Source organism: Parasteatoda tepidariorum, chromosome 8 (genome assembly GCF_043381705.1).
Source record: "Parasteatoda tepidariorum isolate YZ-2023 chromosome 8, CAS_Ptep_4.0, whole genome shotgun sequence".
Classification (NCBI taxonomy): domain Eukaryota; kingdom Metazoa; phylum Arthropoda; class Arachnida; order Araneae; family Theridiidae; genus Parasteatoda; species Parasteatoda tepidariorum.
This window is the reverse complement of record NC_092211.1, coordinates 7063080-7086915: the sequence shown is the minus strand read 5'-3', so window position 1 is coordinate 7086915 and position 23836 is coordinate 7063080. Positions and strand designations below refer to the sequence as shown.

General features: G+C 31.9%; 1 protein-coding gene across 1 annotated transcript; it reads left to right on the top strand.

Moving 5' to 3' along the window:
• On the top strand, positions 1-21740 carry LOC107436224 (stork-head box protein ham-1). Its single transcript, XM_016047851.3, has 6 exons — positions 1-359; positions 11630-11851; positions 14771-14889; positions 14991-15051; positions 18078-18208; positions 19995-21740. Exons 1-6 carry the CDS (start codon positions 26-28, stop codon positions 20652-20654), a joined length of 1527 nt encoding a protein of 508 aa, XP_015903337.1. The 5' UTR covers positions 1-25; the 3' UTR covers positions 20655-21740.
• The last annotated feature ends 2096 nt before the right edge of the window (positions 21741-23836 follow it).

Here is a 23836-nt window from a genome sequence, read left to right as displayed (position 1 = left end):
GAGAAGTTTTCTCATTCGGGGCTTCATGACGTCTCCACAGAAGAAGTATCATCCCGTAGATTATAAACAAAGGCACGTGTTAATTAATCGCAACTGTCTGGCTCTCGTACTGCTAGAAGACCGGACAGAAAGTGCCGGACAAAATGGACACGATATTTTTTTGGATTTCCTGCAGCAGAATTCTATGTGTTTTTGGAATTCCTGCCTTTCACGTTCTGTGTCCAGTCTGGAGTACAAAGGGTACTTAGTACCCTGCACCCTTTTAATTTCGGGGACGGATTTTTCTCTGGAAGTGGTGAGATCGGCCTGGTCCCGGAGGACTCTTAGACCCCCCACAGGATACACAATAAACAAACTTGGTAAGTACTCTGGAACATTTATTTCATTTTCTGGGATATCAAAACATTTTAAATATCAATTAGAATGAGTTTTAACCGAACAACCGAATTTTGTCTCAATAGATAATTAATGATGTGCACCTGTGGGCACAGGTGCTATCCAGGGGTCAGGTATAGAGCACCAACTGGCGGCCCGCGAATATATTATTTCTCTCTTTGAGGACAATTTTCGTAAAAAATCTATATGGGTTTTAAATATTTTGAAGTTTTTATATCTTAACAATTTGATACCTGTTGCACATTAATTGTTTAATACCAAAGTGCACATTAAAGTTACTATAATGTTTTAATATGCAATTAAATATTTTTAAAAAGCTACTTCTTATTTTAATTTGTAATTCAATACTTTTGTTTCGTACAACTTGAAAAAAATCTGACAGTAATATTTAATCTTCCTACAAACATAAGTCTTACATGAAATTTTGATAAAGTTGCGGCCCCGCCATTTGACTGTTGTATGATGGAAACCCCTGGTATAGAGGGATACTCTTCTGTGGAGAAAAACAAATTGAAAGGGAAAAAAAGATTTTCCTTACTGATCGTTTAACTATATATTAGAATTTCCATTAGCGACATATATTTGTGCCATTTCCAAAAATGTCGGTTTCAACGATTCAAAAATAAATTAATTTAGTCTTAATTATTATAAAACGAGCTGAATAACCCTTATTTCTCAGCACGGGGTGAAAAAATAAAAGAAATGAGCTACAAGTATATTTTTAATAAACAAAATTTCATAAAAAACATTTTTTAATTTTTGACACTATATAAATTTTGCATTTTTCTTTTTAAATATCAAAACAGTTTGCTGTGATTTAAATTTAATTTTGCTTCATTTATAGGAAAAACTGTCTTTCATTTAATTGGACTCGTGTTCGTGAGTTCGAATCCCTCTGTAATTAATGGCGTGTGTCCTCAAAGTTCCCATAACAAATCAATACTTCTGGTGGTACTGATCTAAGAGTTCCCTCGTCTTCTGGATAGGGGTCAAAATGACAAGACCATGGAATTGGAACTCAAATTTGGGTGGGAGGACGATTATGAAATGAAATGATTTTTTAAGTAAACTTAATTATGCAAAATGCCAATGGAAAGAAAATAGGGAAACAATTATTTCAATTTAATAAATTATGCAATTCTCCTAGAGATTCAAAATAAAATAAATTTCTCAACGTTTATAAAACCTCCATTCAATTTATTTTATTCATTTTCAACCTACAGTACTGGTCCCTTATTAGACGTTCAATTACTCAGGTGACAGATTTAATGTTTTTATGCAACCGGTCTGCACTTGTTTACGATAGTGTATCAATGGCTTAAATTAAACGATGTATAATATAAATATAGAATATTTATTGTATCAAGCATTTTATTAGTATAATAATTGAACCAAATTACTAGACGCACTACTATTACTAGTCGCGTTTTAATAATTGCATGTTTTGCACAAGTACAGATGCAATACTTTTATATTTAAACATAATGGGTTTTAATTCAAGAGATTTTTTATATACTTCCTATTTGTATTTATTTTTAACGTATTGCATTACAATGTTAACCCATTGACACAGGAACGTAAACAAGTGCAAACCGGTTTCAGTCGAGTAAAAGCAATAAGGCTGCCTAGTATCACCTGATAATTAAGATTTTACATGAAATCTTATAATGCGTCTAATAATTTGGACTGTACGCATATGAGCAATTCTACAAATAAACGCCAGTTAGGCGGCCAAAAAATAATAAATTTTTTTTTGGGAGGCACACTATTTCTACATGAATTTTCTTCTTCCTTACACCCTAAAAAGGCGAGAAAAAATCGTGAACATGAAATTTTTTCTTTGTGACATACTTTAAATGTGACATACTCTTTCTGACATACTCAGATAAATCTGAGCCGTTTATTCAGATAAAACGATTTTTACATAAATATAATATTATTATAATGTCTCTCTAATATGTATTTATAGAGATTTCATACTATAAGATTATATTTTAGTATAAAAAACAAAACTAAAAAAATTTAATCAAAGTTCGTAAATTGAAAAAATCGGGAAAAATTCAAAATTGGTATTTTGTCATTTAAAGTATGTCACAAAGAAAAAATTTCATGTTTAATATTTTTTCTTGCTTTTTCAGGGTGTAAAAAAGAAGAAAATTCATGTAGAAATAGCGTGCCCCCCCCCCAAAAAAAAATTTTTTTTTGTTGTTTGCCTAATTTGCGTTGATTTCTAGAATTGCTCATATCGTCGCTTTTATCGCCGTAAAACTCAAAAAAATCGAAAAATGAGATATTTGGGTCATTTTGTGTAAAAAAAATCACCCTTTTAGAGAAAAAAAGTATTATCTTCATAGTTCAATAAAATTAATTTAGAGAGCAGATAAATCGTTATCGCATTGGCGTGATTAGCATTAGATAGAAATTGCTCTCCTGAAAAATTTGCTTTTTTGAGTTACCACGGTTTAGTTTCAAAGCGACGATATGAGAAATTCTACAAATAAACGCCAATTTTTATACTAAAATATAATCTTATACTATGAAATCTCTATAAATACATTTTAGAGAGACATTATAATAATATTATATTTATGTAAAAATCGTTTTATCTGAATAAACGGCTCAGATTTATCTGAGTATGTCAGAAAGAGTATGTCACATTTAAAGTATGTCACAAAGAAAAAATTTCATGTTCACGATTTTTTCTCGCCTTTTTAGTGTGTAAGGAAGAAGAAAATTCATGTAGAAATAGTGTGCCCTCCAAATTTTTTTTAATTTTTTTTTGGCCGCCTAACTGGCGTTTATTTGTAGAATTGCTCATATACCAAGAATCAGTTCAAAATATTTCATTTATGTTAATAATTTCATTTTAGTCTCTTTTTTGTGTGGTTAAAACTGCTAAAGAACTCTATAGTGCCAAAGGAGGTACTATTAATTAGGATTCCATAGTAGAAAAAAAAAGTCTTTTTTTTCTTTTTCCTGACAAAATTTACACGTACTGTACTGAAAGTGACTGTTTCAGATTTTCCTTTGTTTTGCATAATTTACTTTAAGATAATTTTTTTTTTCAATCAGCATCAAGCAAATAGATTTTCACCAGTTTAAATTAAGTTAAGGTTAAAAAATAAAAACAAATTTCTCAAAAAAAACGAATGTATTGTAAATTACGTAATCAAAATGATCACATTATTTTAAAGTTTGGATAATGTTTAGTTTCTCAAAAATAACGACTTGAAAAAAATTACGCACTTAGTCATTTTGAGTACGTATATTTTTAATTTACTTAAAAAAAAAAGAAAAAAAAAAACGATACTGAAAAATTGTTTCAACGCTTTATAATTACAGACAATGCATTACTATGACTTATTTATCTTTTAAAAAGTGATGCAAGAAGCTTAGCGAAATTGTAATGCTATAATTTTGTCACAAAAAAAAAAAAAAAAAAAAAAAAAAAAAAAAAAAAAAAAAAAAATGCCGTTAAAATTCTTGAACTACGAACCTTTATGGCCTAGTATTTTGCGTATTAGAAAGATATATAATCAGACACAGTTAATACCAGTCAATATTTAATTTGGGCAAGCTAAATAAATAAATAATGGCAAAAATACAGTCAAACCCCGTTATAACGAACCTTCGAGGAACCGAAATTTCTGTTAACCGGGAGTTCACTATATCAGTACCGCAAACAATTTTAACTCATTTTTCCGAACTGCTCCCTTTTATGACACATTATTTACATAAATGACCCAGAAAAAGAAACACGAACATGATTAAAAAACAATATGTAGTCACAAAAAATGTGAATGAAAAATGTGATAGAAGAAGAAAAAAAATGCTTATGGCTACATTCCACTTAATAGGTAGTTTTAAAAAATCGGTAATATGTATTTTATGTAGAAATGACCAAAAAAATGATGAAGAAAAAGACAGAAAAAAAATCATACTATCCTACAATTTCCTTTTGGTTCACAAAATATAATCTGTGTATAACAATGCAGGGGAGCGAACATCATTTCGTTCACTATATCCGGGAGTTCCCTATAAATTTATTATCACGGGGTTTGACCGTATTACTCCTGCCATCCTCTGAAATTTTTGATGCCTTTTTTTAAATTTAATTTTCAATTTACAAACTGTAATAGAATTTAAATAATCCATGTATGATACATACATAATTGTATCGGTACAAATAGACATTTTGGAGTTTAAATATTTTATTGATCTCTCACTATTTTAAAAAAAAATACTTCTTTCAAAACATTTTTCGTTCGTTTTGAAGTCTTATACTGAATCGAATATAACACATGGATTCACAAGCAGTATTATACAATGAAAATACGCTAAGAAAATAAATATTGAAATAAGTGACGAAAATAATAATAAAGTGCGAGTTTTCCTGTTCGAATCATTAGTCAACCACTTCGTAAAATAAAAGGTTCTTAGACACTATTATTTCATAATTATGTTTTGGAATAAGGAAGATTTTCCACATAGATAAAAAAAAATCATACTTTGAGAATAAAAGACCTAAAGTAAAGATCGCATAGTGTTCTAAGTAGCCAAATCTTTCAACAAAAAATGAGCACCTTTTAAGTACTCTTTAAGCACTCAAAAATATTTATAAGCACTATATACATTAACAGAATGCAAAATAAAAGGTTTACAATTACATGATCATGATAAAATAACTAATTTTTGACAAAGAACTTTTTATTTTATTATATTAGCTATTATAAAATGACCAAGGCCGGCCAGGTGGCCGAGCGGTCAGCGTGCCTGACTGTGAAGCCAATGATTGCGGGTTCGAATCCAGCTCCGGGCATGGAGGTTTCTCTCTGTGTGTGTTACCTATTGTGTGATGTGTGAATGTAGCCCACCCTATAAACGGGTATGTGACAGTGTGGCGTGGGTAATGTTTCGCGCCTTTCGTGACTTAGGTTCACAGGTGCCCACTGGGTAACGTTAAATGAGTAACACCTCCGGCATCTTCCTAGGAGAAGAACGAAAGTTCAGTGCCTGCCGTTAAAAATAAATAAATAAATAAATAAAATAAAATGACCAAGAGATTTTTCGGTTCGATATCAGAGGGTGGAAAATGAAGCTTGAAATTGAGAATATCTTGAAAATTCAGCAGAGTTGCACACGAGAGTGCAAGAATCTTACCGAACCCAGCTCATGCGGACTCGCAAGTATTTCATTAAACATGTAAAACGCTTTCATACTCTACCGACCGACGGTACGCCGAAATGGATTGTGGTTGAATGAATTGTGAAAACGTTTATTAGAACAATGTGGAAAGCACGCTTTTGCATAATATATGGCGAAAATCGACATTGTAACGAAAGAAAAAAAAATCTCATTTTCGAAAAGGGAAAATGAAGCACTTTTATTAAAACACCCAATGAAAAAAAGCTTTAAAAAAATAATAATCGAAAATAAGCACCTTGATACTGGCTAAATCAGCAATTAAAAATGTTTCATGAAGAATTTTTATTGGATCTTCACTCCCTTCAGTATCACGTACCGCAGTGGACTGATCGTCAAGACACGGTTCCCAGCAGATCACCGCAGTCAAGCATCACTGGCTGCGGTCAGTGTGCGGGTAGGTGACCACTTGGATCAATCTGCGTAGGGACCGAGGGTGAGCAGTATCAGTCCTCGTTAAACTGTTCTACCGTAAAGTGCTCGACTTTGCGCGCAGGTCGTCGGGCTTGTCAGACTATGAATTTCAATGAACAAGGTTCGAGTTAGAGTCAGAGATCACGAGTTCGAAAAACCTCTGAAGGAGGGAGTTCGAACATTTAAAAATAGTTTAAAGACAGAATTTGCATAGTATTAATTTTGAGTGTGTAAGTACCCTCATTATGCAAGTGTTACTTTGTATATATATATATAACAAATCAAGATTGGATTTGGTTTTTGGTTTCGTTTAATTTTCATGACTGTATGTTATTGAATTCGTTACCTCATGTTATGGAGAGGATTGTTTTCCTTTATGATGTTTAAGTGAAGTTATGATTTTTATTGCTTAATAAAATTTATGATTAGTTAAAAGATGACTTTTTCATTATGCTTACTGGGCATTTTCCACAACGCATTAAACTCTGCCAGCAGGGCTACCGAAGCGGGGGTGCCATCCCCTCCGCAGAGGATCAAAATTGTGATGGCATGTCTTCGGATCATCCTCCGGGATGTTTCCCAGACCGTCGCCAATAGCCCATTGTGCAGCTCTAGTGCGACGTAAATTAACAACAACAACCCTTCAGTATCACATCTATTACTGACTTGACAGCCTCACTCCGTATCTTCAAATTTATTTCAAGTAAATCCAATGAGAAGAATATGTTGTTAAAATTCCAATACCATTTTGCGATACGCGTCATTTGAACCCGGTTAATACTAATAAAAGAATTTTTTTTTAATTTTTATTAAAATGTTTTTTAAGATATCTTCTCGCTTCTTAATTTTATTTCATTTGAAATAAATTCCTTGTCCTACTTCTTACATGTGTGTATTATATATATATATATATATATATTAATATAGCCAAAGCAAAATTCAATAATGTGAGGAGTACTCATAAAAAATGAAACAAAAGGAAAATGGAACACATTAAAGCAAAAAAATGTACGAAATAAAACATATTAAGCAAAAAATAGAAAATAAAATGCAACGAAAATACAGAAAATATAAAATGTAATCTATAAAGCAAGTAGCGATTTCAAATGAAGTATTCGTATACATATATATTCGTATAATATATATATATATATATATATATATGGAATCATTTAAGAATGATTTGAAATATTTTAGTAGCAAATTTGCCAGATTACAAAATATGAAAATAGAAGCGTAAATAGAGGTTTCTTTTATGGCGCGTCCTTACTGAATAATACAATACTGAAGCAATTGTACTGAATAAATTGCAATACTGAAGCGCGTTTGATTTGTTAGTTACCTTGGATGGATCCGAAAATGGAAATGAAAAAGATAAAAATGCCGTGGTGGCGCAGGGTATAGAACGTTCGCCTTCCAATGAGGTGAACCGAGATCGAAGCTCGGCGATGGCTGGGATACGAATTTCGCATCCAGCTTGCACAGACCACAGTGCTGACGTGAAATATCCTCAGTGGTAGACGGATCATGGGTTAGAGTCCCCTTGCCGTCAGGCTAACCGTGGGAGGTTCTCGTGGTCTCCTTGTAACGCAAATGCAGGTTAGATCCATCAAAAAGTCCTCCACGGAGGCAAATTTCTCCCAATACTTGATCCAGGAGTTCCCTTGTCTTCTGGATTAGGTTCAAAATGACAAGGCTACGGAGTTGAACATGAGTCGTCGTAAACCCATAAAATTGGGTCGGCTGTTCAACGACAGTTAGAATATAAAAAAAATAAAATGAATAAGGTTTATATTTAAATATACAATTTTAATGATGTTAGAAAACTAACATTTATAAAAAAAAAAAATTACGCATGGTAAAAAACACATAAATTTAGTTAACAAAGAAGTCTTTAGTAAATTTATCATTAACAAGTAACAATTCCTACAAAGTCAATACAAAGAAACATTTTATTTTAGTTACTTTTTATTAAATAATTAAAAAAATAAATTTTTATAATTTTAATCCATAATTAATTAATTAAATTTAATGAATGAATTAACATTTTAAAAAACTGTATTAACATCAAGAATCATACAAGTTTAAAAAAAAGTATTTGAACTAGAATGAATGAATGAATAAGAAGTATTTAATTAACGATTGAAAATTCGAACGAGGAAGAGTGTGAATTAATAGTAGGAATTGAATAATAACATACATTAACTCAATGATAGATTAATGTAATAATAAAATTTAAAAAACTTAATTAAACTAGTTGGGTATCCATTGTTTTTTTTAATCAAATTTTGAAAGAATTTGTTTTTTGGATAAATTGGATTTGTTACTTGGGAATTTGGATTAATACATATTCCTTTCCATTCCATTACATATTCTTTTAATGTGTGTTATAAATTTGTTTAAAAATTATATTCAAATAAATTTTTTTTAGAAACATTAGAATTCCAAGTAATTAGTTTATTTATATCAAAATTTAAATAATTTATATTATCGTATAAATCAACAAAACATATGTTTTCTTCTTTTTTAAATACCTAAAACCGAAAAATTAAAAATCATGAATACGAACCAAATTTAATAACTCGGGGTGAATATTATTTAGCAAAATTGCATAATCTTGAAAATTAAAGATAATTAAATCATCCATAAATCTAAAAACAAATTTAATATTAAGAGAATGATTTTTTTCATAATAATGTAAAAATAAGTTAGCTAAGAGAGATGAAAAATTTATATCCTTGTGAAGTTCCTTCAATTTAAAGAAAAATAATTATTAAAATCCATTGTAAAGATAAAAAAGACAAAAATAAATTAGAATTTCCCAATAATCAGGAGATCGTAATGAAGGACATATTTAAAATCATAGTAATAACTGAAAAAAAAAAAACACTTTTTAGTTTAGAAAGGGGAGAATAAACATAATAGCAAAATTAAATCAGATCCACCCAAGTGTGTATTGAATGAAATACGAAAATTAATTCATCGATTGTAAATAATCCATTCATTGATTGAAAATTAATTCCTTGATTCCAAGCTTTTCCGTTGAAAATAAATAAATTCTGAAAAAAAAAATTAATGCTTTGATGACAGCTCATTTTTTAGTAATATTACTTCCCGCTTATTAGTTTTTCCATATCATTTCCCAGCCAGCGACAAAAACAAATATAAAGCTCAAGATCGAAGATAATTTCAAAAACAGTTATGATATGATTAAAAAATATCATTCCTATTATTTTCTATAGAAATAGTAGTTCTAATTTATTTATCGTTTTCTTTACTTTTTAATTCTGCCAAAAATATCGTTTTAAAGATTTTTGCTTACCATTCTTCTCCCACCTATCCCGCTCTTAAAAATTTTGAATAAAAAATTTATTTCTTAGAAACAGTTTCTTTTTGTTGTTATTTTAAAAGAATGTTTTACAATTTCTTTGTGAAAAAGACGTTACAAAAAATAAACGCATAGAAAAATAACAAAAAATAAATAAATGAGACTATTTATGTAAGACTATACACGCTTACTATAAATACAGTTAGTTCACTTTCACGTAATGCTTCACATACTGATACATCGTCAATAAAAGTTTGTTATAAAGTGGGTTTGAAAACATAGTAAACCAGAATGAAATAAAGTCTTTTTTTTCTTCTTTCTTCTTCCCTCCACGCTAAGAATGCCAAGGATCTTCGTGATCATCAACTTTTAATCCATTGTATTCACGCAATTAATCATCGGCACAGGCAGGTGATTTCGATCACGTATCACCTGAGGTTGAGAGAGGGATCAACTGTTTTAAAAAAAACAACAACAAAGGAATCATTTGAATGAAATAAAATGCAGCCTTCCAACGCTTTATTTAAATTGCAAATATTGATTGGATCATTCTGTTATAAAACTATTAAACTTGCATTAGAATAGAAAAATAAAAATTAATTACAATTTTCCGTTAATTTACAATTACAATTAAATTAATTAATCCCGTTAATTTACAATTAATAGGTTAATTTACAATTTTCCGTTAACAACATAGTTCCGCTATTAATACATTATGGCCAAATGCTGAAGTATAAATTTTTATTTTCTTTAATTAGAAAAGTAATTTAATTTTCTTTTTTTTTTGGGGGGGGGGGAGGTTTGGACCTTTTAAAACAAAAATGTTACAAAGCAGTCTGCTAAATGAACTGCTCACAATTTTTTTAAATATATATATAAATATATGTAGATGTATATAGATAGATAGATACGGAATAGCCTTTCACAAAAAAGTGAATAGATGACCAAAAATAATGAATAGATGATAATTCTAAAAGTTCGAATGTTAGATTGAACACTATTCTTCACACACACGCACTGTTTTATAATACTAGCTCTAATATTGGAAGATAGGATTCAGGAGTCTAGCGTTTTCTAGCACGGCAGTATTATATTGCATCTTTCTAATGTTAGATAATATCATTTTGCTAACTGGGTTACATTAAAAAATATTTTTTAAAATTAAAATAAGACTTATTTCAGAAATATTAGCGAAATATCACAAAATGATATCAAACGCTTATGTCAGAACATGTTTCAAAAATATTAGCTAATATATCTAATATAATATTAGCTATGTATCATACAATATAGATGTATATATATATATATATATATATATATATATATATCTGTGTGTGTGTGTGTGCGTGTGTGTATGTCTTCTAAATATATCGCTGGTTCAAAACTAAAATACGAAACCCCCTAGCGAATACGAATAAGACTCAATAACTTTTAAGAACAATCTGAATGTGAAACGGTCACTTGATACAAGCGCTTGGCGCTTTTCACTCTTTTTTATTATTCATCAACTTTTGTTGTTCATCTTTTATAGTTATGTTTATTAAATTACACTAAAATGTTAATTAGCTTGGTCTTCATTCTTACTTAGATATTTATTATTAAATAGTTTTCCCGTAGTTTTTTCTGCAATTAGCGTCGGTTCTAAATTCTAATGGTTTATGCTGATTTTTTTCTTCCTTTTACTCTTTTCGGAGATTTAATGTCCCCGAAAGGCAATCTTGTGTCGGAACTTCCCTTTTATTGTCACGAAAATATTTATACTAAAAACCTTTTTTAAAAAAAGCAAAAATATTGCAGATTTAAACCTTTCGTCCTAAAAGGATTAAAAATTAGGTCTATAATGACGTTTTAGCTGTGAATTCATACGAGTGATTGGATCCAATTGCATCTCCATTAAAATTTCCAGACAAGGTGGATTTTAGCTAAGCATACGAGACTTTGCGAGAAGAAACCTTATAATGACCTAGATTTTTACCTTGAGAGACTAGCTTTATGAAAGGATTTTTTCACGCTTGAAAACCCCAAGTCAACCTCGATGTAAGGTTTTCATAGAGAAGGTCTTGTCCTAGGTTTTTGATAAGGGTAATGTGCCTAGAATAAAGCAGATGGTCACAGATCTCGTTTTAAGGTTTGAAGGTTTACACGTAAACCGCACGAAAAACCATTTTAGGTTTACATTAAAGTTTTTTTGTTGAGTTAAAATAAACCTTATGGGGGAGAGTTGCACCTCGAGGAATATCACGAAAAGAGCGACGGAATACAGAAAAGTGTATTTTTTGTTGACAGGTGACATCAGTGTGTTGGAGATGGTTGCAGCGCCCCAGACTCATTTTGCGCCCCTCTCCGAAGCCCTGTGCAAGGTTGTGGCTGACCTGAACGGCAAAGCGGACACAAATGCAATCAGAGTGAAACTGGAAGAGAATTTTCCGGAAATGCAGTCGCCGTCCGAAGAGATTCTACAGAAATCACTCAACTCCCTCATGAGGGAAAGAAAACTCCACTACACAGGTGAGTTCTTTACACCCCCTAAGCACTTCCGAGGTTACTTTTTAAATCTTTTCTCTTTTTAATACAGTCAGTATGGATGGTGTTTTCAATAGAAATGTAAACAATAACAATCTCGAGCTTGGGACCTACTCTAGTTCCGGTTAAAAAGCTTGCAGCTGCTTACTACATGTTATTCTGATAGGCGATATTTTCAAACGGATAATTTTGTTTTCAACAAAAGAAATAAACTAGATAATTTCTGAGCTCAAATCTGCCGTATTTCATAAGATATTAATGTTTTTATGAAATTCTGGGGAGTTTGGAATGAAAATTTGTTTTAGTTATTTTGTTATTTATTATTAAAAAAGGTAACATGGTTGCTAGATTTTGAATAACTCGCTTTTTTGGCAGTCTTGATTTGGCCTCTTTCCATTTGTTTATTACTGTTTGTTCGTGTTGCAAGCTGTGCACCATCTTACGTTAGTGTTAACACTTTTAGTATTGTAAACGCAAGTATTGTTAGCATTGTAAACATGAGTAATAAGTAATCAAATGCATTGTTTGGAAGAATCTCAAAACACAATGATGCCAAATGGCTTTAAAATACAACTGAAACACTAACCCGGAAATTTAGGCAGTCTCGAGCTTGCAGCGCTCCCTAGTGTAGAAAACACCATCCATAATAAACCTTCAATTCCGGTTCACTATAACCGCAGTACTGCAAGCAATTTTAACTCATTTTTTCCGCTCTCTTTGATTGCGCATTTAAATAAATGATCCATAAAAAGAAATACAAAAATGATTAGAGAACAAAAAGTGTGTTCACTTTTATTTTTTCTGACTCTTCCTTCGTCTCGCGTACAAACAAATTTAGAGATGGCCGTTATCGCGGGATGGGAAACTGAGATAGAAGAAGCAAACAAGAAAAAAAAAATGCCTATGGCTACATTCCACTCTATAGATGGTTTTAAAAATATGTATGTTATGTAGAAATGGCCAAAAAATGAAGAAGAAAAATCAGTCGAAGAGAGAAAAAAAGATCATACTATCCAATTTCATTTTGATTCACTCTATCCACAAAAAATAATACTATATGCGTATAGCAAGGCACGGGAGCGAACATTTCGTCCACTATATCCGGGAGTTCACTATGAACCATGTTCACTATAACGGGGTTTGACTGTATTTTGATACTCTAAATAATTTTTAAAATATTTTTCAAAAACGGACTCATGAAAGTATTCAATAAAGGTTCGAATCCCAGCGATGGCTGATCGATGCAGCGCTGACGCAAAATTCAATGACACTGTCTACTTGCTTTCGGGCTAACCGTAGGAGGTTTTCGTAATTTTCTTCACTACTTAACACAAAAGCGGGTCATCAAAAAGTCCATCGCAAAGGTTAACGTGTTTTAAGGATGGGTCCGATCGTCTTATGGATAAAATGACAGGAAGTTGAACATTGCTAGTCGACAACTCAAGATTGGGTCGGCTATTCAGTGTTCCTCCTCTCCTTTTCCTTTGACCATAATTAAAACTTATATTCCTCTTTAATAACTCACCAAGTTTTGATAACTCTTTATTTCACTCATTTGTAATATCTTATGAGCATATTTTTTTTACTTAATTTTTTGGCAACGATTCTAAGAAATTATGAAGGAGAAATAAGCTGTATTAAAATGTGTTATTTTCAGGAAGCTTTTAATTTTATTTAAACAATGTTGTTTATTTAAGTTTCAATATCGCATTTTTTTAGATATCGTCCCCCACGTGTGCGTAGTTACATTACAGATCGGTAGGTGGCACTACTGTTGATTTCACACATTTTCCCCTTCTTGAGTGATTTTCGTAACTAATGGATAAATAATTAATGTATAAATGTCAGGGCCCGACTTAACCTAGTTGGGGCCGCGGACAAAAACTTCTTTGGGGGCCCCCTCTGCTTTACTACTTCAGTGATGAACTGAACTTTATAAAGGTATTTAAATTGTTCACCTCATTATACATAAGTGACAAAAAAATTGACTGGAACCTTAAATAGCTGTAAAGTCCACCCCTCCAATAGTCAGGCGAAATATCGTTCTGTCCGTTTTATTGATTTTCTGACAATTCTATGTCCATGATCAGGGCGCGTAGCCAAGTTATTCAATAAAAGATAAGCACCTTTTAAGCTCTTAAAAAATATTTTTAAGCACTTTAGTAGAATATCATTAATTAAGCAGGGTTGGAAAGTTTTTAGCAGTTGATCGTTTTATCTTGTTTTAACCGTCATGTCAAAAAAAAAAAAAAAAAAAAAAAATTGGCATTGTTTTTGATAATTGTCAAAAATCATGAAATTTTGAATCGGGTAAAACGAATGGCGTTTTCATACGCTACGGATTGACAATACGCCGAAATAGATTGGGGTTGAACGAATTGTGAAAAAGTTGAATAGAAAAATGTGAACTCTGTGTCGTTTTGCATAATTCGAAGTGAAAATCAACATAGTAAAGGAAAAATCTCATTTAAAAAAATGAAAAATTAAGCACTTTTTAAAAACACCCAATGATAAAAGCACCTTTAAAGGCTTTTAAAAAACGAAAATAAGCACCTTTAAGCACTTTTTAAAAAACGCTACGCACCCTGATCATGCCGCATGCAGTTTTCTGGTTGTCATCCAGCTGCGAAAAATTCATATCCTTGTTGACTATAGGGCAGAATTCAGCTAAATGTACGCCAATAGGATGATTCACTTAACCCTCATCAGAAGCCTTTTATAAACACATCGCATTTTGAGTACAGGCTTTTGATGGTCCATGGAAATTGCGAAAGTGTAGCTGAATTCCGCACTGGAAAGCCACGAAATATAGACTGTGTTTAGATCCACGGATATTTTGTGCAAAAAAAAAGAGAAGGAAGCTTTCTAGTCGAATTCCTCTGATAAAAGTAAATTTGTTTTCAGGAGGCTATTACGTGGCTGACAGACAGCATCATCATCCATCATTCGAAAGACAGATGCTGATGACCAATGAAGAGGCGATTGTTAAATTACACGGCGACGCTTCCAGTCTCTTAACACAGGTACACCCCCCTTCTCTTGCAGCCGGACCCATCTTTTCAATCCGCACTCTAATGTAATGGACAGTTTTATATTGATTTGTACTCAACATCTATTTTTGCAGACTTGTTCCCACCTTCAGATGATGGACATCCGAATAGGGAATAATGAAGAGAAGAGAGAAGGTAAAAATATGTATGAATCAAAACACGAGGGGACCTCCTTGAATGTAGGAGGCCCTCCCCACATCCCGGGAGCTTTTTAAACATTTTTTTTTTGCACACTCATTCGTTTATCGAAAGCACTTTGAATGGAGAGGTGTACACATTTTTATTCATGCTTAAAGAAAGTAATTTATAGGTAATACAAACTTCCAACGAAATCGATCGAATAATTCCTGAGAAATCAAATTAAAAAAAAAAAAAAAAGTTGTTAGGTATAAATTTTTGATTCGTTTAAAAAGTTGTCGAGATACGCAAAATGAATATTAAAGAGTTCAAAAGGCCGACCGTTCTTCTGACAGATCCTATCTCCCAGATTTTGTGGCCCCATATTTTGCAGGATAAGAAATCCACTGAAAAGAAAGGTGTGTTTCATCAGATTCCGATTTATAAATCGGATGCACTCATTCATTATAGCTCGCTCACCAGGAATTGGCACTTGGCACCGCCTTCATCACGTGTTATATGCGACTGGGAGAAAGATGTGAACAATCCTGAACAAGATTGCTATTTGGCGATTGTATGGCAAAAATATTTATTTCGCTAACTTTATCTGCATTTTTTACCATTAAATTGGATGATGTTTCGCTCCATTTTTTATATTTCTCTCCTCTTTGAGACATCTTGCTGGGAAAACAGCAGTTTTTAAATTTAAAATATATTTAATTAGCTAGAAAAACGAAATATAGAATAGCAGATGATAAAGCGATAAGTAAGTGACTGAAAAAGAATTCACTGTTTGTGTTCGGCGCGCATTAAGGGTTGTCTCAATTTCAGGCGAGGAGATGTTTCGCTTCTTACGCCCGCCCTGAAATGAGCTCTGCGTCTGAAGAGGGTGGAGCCAAGTGCCAACTCCTGGTGAACGCTTAGAGGAGTTCTAAGGGTGAACGAACTGTAGCCTATATAAAGTCACTCCTTGACGAGGATGGAGTTCTAGTACTTGAAGATCCATACACCAGATCAAAAGCTATTCGTCCGACTGTTGTTTCTGAAGCATACGTTGAAATGGATTTGCATGGAACCTGTTATAGTATTTTTCTTTGTTTGTTTTTTCTATAGTGTCGTAAGACACGGTTCCCAGAAGATCATCGAAATCAGTGAGAGGATGAGCCCTCGTTGAACTGTTCGCCTTCGCGCAGATCGTCAGGCCATCAAAGCGGGAGAACTATACCCTTCCATAGACCAGTGTTTCCCAAATTTATGACTTTTGTGTACCCCTTCTAAATTTTTCGTAACGCTGCGTACCACTAATAAAAAATGAATGTATTTTTTACTATAAAAAAATCGCACAAAAGTTAAAAATCACAACTGGCTGTTGACACCACTCATTATTAACTGTTAACTCTGCAAAAAATAGCCAATAGAAAAATATGTAATCGTAAATTTTCATGGCTAGTTTTGTTTTTAAATAAAATTTTTCGAAATTTTCGTTTGTTGCAAGATATTTCGCATAAGAACGCGTACCCCCACTAAACTGTTCCCGTACCCCTGGGGGTACGCGTACCACACTTTGGGAAGCACTGCAGTAGAAGATCAAAATTGTGATGTCATCTTCAGGGATGTTACCTAGACAAGACCGTCGTCTTTTGAGTAGCGGCGTAAAATGAAGTATGACTACTATACTATTAACCACTTCCCTGGTCAATTATTTTGAAAAAAAAAATCTATATATATTTTTTATTTTATTAATAAATACAAGGAACTAAAACAAAACATAATGTACAAGTTTTAGGTTGAAATTTGAATTTTTTTTAAAGGTAAGAAACCTTTAATTTAAAATCAGTTTACGATCCTGAGTTATTTCTGGCAAATGAAAAAAAAGTTAAATATTTGTCTTTGTACGATAGATCTGAAAACAAGGGACAACACAAAATGATACTTTTCAAACGTCAGTGAAGGAATACGCCATTTGGTTTTACTCTACAGCAGTGTTTCCCAAAGTGTGGTACGCGTACCCCCAGGGGTACGGGAACAGCTCGGCGGGGGTACGCGTTCTTATGCGAAATATTTTGCGAAAACGAAACAAACGAAAATTACAAAAATTTTGATTTAAAAATAAAGCTAGTCATGAAAATTTGCGAATACGTATTTTTCTATTGGCTATTTTTTGCAGAGTTAGCAGTTAAGAATTATAGATAATAATTAATAGTGTCAACAGCCAGTTGTGATTTTTAACTTTTGTGTAATTTTTTTATAGTAAAAAATGCATTCTTATTTTTATTGATGGTACACAGGATTACAAAAAATTAAGAAAGGGTGCACAAAAGTCATAAGTTTGGGAAACACTGCTCTACAGTAACCATTGTATATACAATATCACAAAACACGTGTGCAGTCCCACATCAAAACTTCCAAACAAAACTTGGCAATCTTCTAATCATAGCAGATTATGTTTTTTGCTTCCGACAGACTTAAAAAGTGATGAAACAAAATGTACCGACACATTCTGCTAAGCCCGAGTTAACTCGGGATGATAAATATTTGCAATATATACGTACCCGAGTTAACTCGGGATAATCAGGTAAGCGGTTAAGAGTGTTTTTTTAGCACTGTACATAAAGAGATCGCAAAATAATAATAAAATTAAAAAAATATTGACAGATATTGTTTAAGCTACAATCATTGCGAAGTGCTCACAGGAAATTAAAAAGGCAGTCTCATGTGTCGTTGGAAAAGTAAAAACTAAGGCGGTTCTGTAAAAAAAATATTCGTTTAACAAAGATATAGTTTGTCTAAAGTAAGAACTCCCCTTACCACTCGTCTGGACTTGTAGCGGTGACTATGGCAACGAGAGTATAACTATTTTAAGTAGGGGTGTAGTCTAGGACAGGTTTTGGATCGGGTCGGAGAGAGAATCTTTTCATTCGGTCTATTGTGTTAGCCCTAGAGTGAAGAAGGGAAGCAACCTTATTCTTGTTTTCATAGAAGCAGATTTGGTGACAGGGGTAGTTCTTACCGTAGACAAACTAAATGAAATGTTTCGGTCTTAGGTGAAGGAAAACAAGAGTCGGTGCTGGCAAAGATACTGAAGAGGATGAAGAGCAACAAACAGACGTTCTCGGCTCAGTTTCCACCCCCAGGCACTCTCCTCTGTCACTCTGTTGCCACTCAGACTCAGAAGGTTTGACCACTTTATCATGAGTATCAAATTGTGATTTCATACTTTAAAGCGCACTAATTGTTGTATACAGGGTGCATTTTAGATTATCATGACTAATGTCAAGAATTTTTCATGACATAACGAAGTTACTATTTTCTCCGACAAAAACACAACAATACATTTAAAAAAGCATTATAGTAACATTAATTGAAATGATAGGTGGAACCAAAACTGTTGTACTCTGCATCTTCATATTTAGAGATTTTAAAACAGAGTAGAAGCAATAATATAGTTGAAAAAAATACAAAAGCAAATATTTTATATTTGCTTTTGTACAAAAGAATACTTTTTTTTTTGTTCATTGGAAAGGAAAGAAATACTCCTGATTTTTCTGTTCTCATTTAGGAATTAAAAAAAATTCTGGCTGGTGACTGAGAATGACTGGCTTGCTTCAGCTTGAATTTGAAAAAATAAAAACAAAAATTCTGAAATCCCAGAAGTTTAAAAGATAATTCACACTAGACATGATGTTTTTTCTTTCATTTTTTGAAAGAACACCGTCAGTTTTAAAGAACAAGATAAAAACATTTTATATTTTAATAAAATATGGCTGTGAGTGGGGATTTTATTGCACATTCAGACATTCGGAACACCATAAATTTGGAGCGAGGGGGGTTAAATTCTATTTTAAAAATAAGATTTTTCGGGGACCTAAATCCATGATTTCTTTTTTAAAAAAAAATAGTTAAAATCATGACATTTCATGACAAATTTTGTTCAATACCGAAATTCATGACTTTCCATGATTTCTCATGACTTCGCAGATACTCTGTTTACCGTGTCGGTGACGCGTGTCAGTAACGAAGTGTTACATTTGCAAATAAACTTTTTTTTTCTTCTTCATAATATCATCTTACATTTTATTTTGGATTCCAAAATTTCTCAGTTTTTGAAATAAAAAGTTTGTCTAAATGATGTCAATTTGTTGTATTGTCAAATTGACTTAATGGCATTTGGCTTTTAATAAATGCTGCAAAAATAAATAATGTCAAGATATTAATAAGGATTTCATACATTTTCCTATTTTCTTAAAATAAAACTTTAAAAGTCTGTATGCATGATTATTTTTAGTAAACTGATTTCTGAAGACATTTGACGAAAAATTAAATTATAACGAGACGAGACATTACTGAAAATTATGATTTTAAGTATTAATGAAACTGTTACAAGTTTTCCTATTTTTAAACAGAGTGAGTAGCCAAATCTTTCATTAAAAAAGAAGTACCTTTTAAGTTCCCAAAAATATTTTTAAGCACTATATACATTAACAAAATGCAAAATAATTTTCAAAGACTTTACATACGACCATGATAAAATAACTAGTTTCAGTCAAAAAACTCTCTTCTAGATTATTATTAGCCATTATAAAATGATCGAGAGATTTTTCGGTTTGATATCAGAGGGTGAAAAATGAAGCCCGAAATTGAGAATACCTTGCAAAATGCACACGAGAGTGCAATAATCTCACCGAACCGAGCTCAGTAGACGCGCATGCGTACTCGCAAGTATTTCATTAAACCTTTAAGGGCTTTTAAAGAACAAAAATCGAAAATAAGCAGCACGTTTAACCTTTAAGCACGTTTTAAAAATGCTACGCATCAAGCTAAAATAAAAAGTCTGCATACATGAGTAAATTGTTGATTTCTTGATGTCATGAAAAATTAAAAGATCCCAAGATATTACTGAAAATTTTGACTTTAGTATTAATGGCTGAATATGAATGAAAGAGATTCAACGTTTTTTTCAGATCTATTCACCACTTCAGGAACATAAAATTCCGTGGGAGATTCTGAGACATGGTGGAGACGGTTTCCAGAACTCAGCGAAAGGCAACATTATCCCCACCTATAGACATTCTCTGAGCAGTGCCTTCAAAAGACGCCACAGACAAAGAACGAGTTCCAGCGAAAGTTCAAAAATCACAAAAACACCCGCCGATAAGTGTGAATCGAAAATGTCAAGTGGTTCCGCCCCTTTTAAACCTCCTCATAAATCGAAGCCCGAAAAAAGGCACAAACCCCCGAAACAATATTCAAAAGCTCCCCTAACGAAACAGGTGAAAAAGATTCAAGAGGTAACATCGTCCAACGATAATAACATTCCAACTCGTAATGATATTCCAACAGAAGATGCAGAAAAGAATCTTTCCATAAAAAAGAACATTCCAGTGGATAAGCAAGAAGACATTGTTATTGATAACACGTTGTGCGTTGAAACGTCCAAAGGGAATGTTTCAACAACTGTTGTCACTGAAGAAACTACTGTCACTAAAGGCAAGGTTGTCACCGTGACTAGCATTACGACCAGTTTGACGAGAAACAAATCCGGGGAAGCCAAAAAGAATGATTTGAATCAGGAGAGTGCCAACATTTCAGAACTCTCCAATTCATGTAACATCGTCAAATGACTGAAGCAGACAATCCATCGAGTTGCGAATGCCCTTGCCAAATTATTAGACGCGCTGTAAGATTCTACGTAAACTTTTAATTATCAAGTGATACAGCTTTTAAGTGAACTTGTTTACGTTCGTGTATCCATTGGTTAAATGAGACGATGTGTTACATAAATTCGACGATATATTAGATAAATATAGAACATTTATTATATCAGGTATTATATTAGTATATTATAATAATGAGATCAAATTATGAGACGCACTGAAGTGTTATAATAATGACATGTTTTGCACGAGTTTATAGGCAATACTTTTATATTTAAGCATACAATGAGTTTTTATTCGGGAGATTTTTTATATACTTCCTATTTGTATTTATTTTTAAAGTATTGCGTTACAATGTTAACCATTGGATACAGGAGCGTTAACAAATGCAAACCAGTTTCATCTGCGTGAAAGCAATAAAGCTGTATAGTATGACCTGATAATCAAGAGTTTGCATAGAATAATTTGGCTAGAGGGTGGACAAATGCAGCCCCATATTTTTTTACAAATAAAAATCAACTGTACAATATCTCTATTCAAATAAGGAGGGTCCCTCTCGATGGCGTTCTACATCTAAAGCTCTCACCAATGAAGAAGAATGGTATTTATAGATTGTCACAGAGGCATTACTGGTCACTTTGGTTAGGAAGTATACTAGAATTGCTGTCTTTTGGATCGTAATAAGAAAATAGGCATAAATGTTTGGTCAATTACAGTAGACAGATCTTTCAGCAAAAAATATGAACCCTTTAAGTATTTTTTAAGCACTAAAAATATTTATAATCACTTTCCAAAAAAAAAAAAAAATCATAATTTCTACAAGTTCAGATGTTTACGTTTCAAACTAAGATAATTGTTACGATTAACATGTCAACAAAATGTTCTACAATGATTGTATATTTTGAAAAGAAAATATTCTGCCTATTTTGTGTGTGGAAAATATCAGTGTTTAAGGAGTAAAAAACAATGATGAAAGAGAAGCAATTACAAGGGTTGGCGACTGGCTGAGTAATTTATAAATATGTAATAAATAAATTTGATGAAAAATCCTGAGTTGTTTGTTTCTTTAGGATTTACAGAATATTACATGATTCGTTTCTAACATGAAAGTTAAATTTTGAGTACTATTTGTCACTTTGTTTCGTTGAAATGAAAGCATTTTCGGGGGAGATTTAAGATTGTAAGGTTAGTATTTTTATTTTTCAGCGACAAACAGATTTTTACATAAAAATTTAAAATTATTTAATTAAAAGATCCCAAATATTCAATTCGAGTTTTAGCTTGGTTACCATTGCAATATTTTTTAAAAATTCTATTCAACTTTCGTTTACTTATTTAAATGTTTTTCCCCAGAGTGTTTAGTATTGTCGTGTAAAGTTAATTCATAATAACAGTTATGAAAACGTTAATGCAAATTTTGACTGGGACATGTTTCATTTTGAGCTTATTATATAAATAAATATAACTTATTTACTGTTTAATAACTTTTCAATGATTAAGTTACTACCGTTTTCAATATGTTTTTCATAAAAGTTACATAATAGTGTTATGTTACAAGATTACTTTATGTAAGAAAAGAAATCCATTTTTAGTTTTAAGCCTTTCATTTAGAACAATAGTTGAAACCAACTCATAATTACAGTATAAAATATCATTATGAAAGGATGATAAATAACTATCACAACTTTAAAAAAGTCAAAAATAATTTAATTAATTTTTCAATGTGTTTTACCTTCAAAACTTCTCTCTTTAAACTTTTTTTTTGTTATTTAATATGAAAAAAAATGTGAGTTTAAATTTATGCATTTGACTGAGCAACTCAGAAAATAATTTTTAAAATCTAATTAAATTCTAATATAATCATAATATATAAACTTAATCTATAAATTATATCTTTAGAAAATTCAATAACTTTGACAAGATACGAACCCTGATATTCATTAAGTAAATTCTCAATGAATATTAACTGAATTTCACTAATTTTGCAGTGCAAACACTATTTTCACATCTAGTAGGTTGTTTTATCTTTATATTTACTGTGTATAGGCAGTTTTTATATTACTATAACAAATAACGACATTTTTTGAAAATGGCTCAATAAAATGATGTAAATGAGAGTATAGTTGAACAATAATAAGGGGGAAAATTCTTTTTCCTTTTCAAGTCGTTTCTGTCCCTTATACAAAATCCCTCAATGGAAATAATACCCTTCCCTCACAAATGGACCCTCAGAGAAGCATTAATCGTTTGGGTTAAAAATCTCAATGCAGGGTATCGGTTAGATTTTCAAATCATGCCTAATTTTAAGGATTTTTCACAACTTAACGAAGTTACTATTTTCTCCGACAAAAACAACAATAAATTTAACAAAGCATTATAATAACATTCATTGAAATGATAGGTATAACCAAAACTGTTATAGTCTGCGTTGGTGCTGCGAAAATGTGGTCCTGATTCATCAATTCCAAAGTGTGATAATTTTTCCATATTTTTAGAAACACACGTTAGATGTTAGGAATGTTCGTACTGTCGTCCTCCTTAACGAATAACAAAACGTGTCCGTTTTACCATTTTTTAAAAGATAAACTTTATGTTTTGCAATAAATGCTCAAACTGCATTCTTCGGTAAATTAGCTATGTCCCTACACTCTATAGCCCTTTTTAGTGCTTTTTGTTGACTTTTTGTCTTTTGTTGACCAGCTCAGAAACTTCTTCCAGTTTTTCATCGACAAACATAAAGATCTAGGCAGCTGTTCTTTTGTCCGCTTCCAATTCAGTTGTTGACAAACCGATTCATCACTGAGCTATTATGTAAGGATATACCAGGATACTTCTTTCGAACCAATTTAGAGAAGCAATATTATTTTAGAACGAAAATAATACTCCTGATAGAATAGTCGATATTCCTAACCAACAACCAGACAACTTTTGAACAACAAACCGTTCAGAAATATACACCCACGCAATTACCGAAATAAGTGGATATGCATTTCAATCTCTCCATATATTGCCATTTGCAAGAAAAAAATTGAAAACAGATGCATTTTCGCATATATATATATATATATATATATATATATGTTCAAAATGCAGATAAAACAAAGGAAAATTACAGACATATGAAGGTAAAAAAAGGGGGGGATAAAAAA

Bases quoted from the DNA above. Each gene is read 5' to 3' on its own strand.
- LOC107436224 (XM_016047851.3), top strand. From the start codon at position 26: ATGACGTCTCCACAGAAGAAGTATCATCCCGTAGATTATAAACAAAGG. The intron at 360-11,629 runs GTAAGTACTCTG...TTTTGTTGACAG, and splicing joins ATACACAATAAACAAACTTG to GTGACATCAGTGTGTTGGAG. The intron at 14,890-14,990 runs GTACACCCCCCT...CTATTTTTGCAG, and splicing joins CTTCCAGTCTCTTAACACAG to ACTTGTTCCCACCTTCAGAT.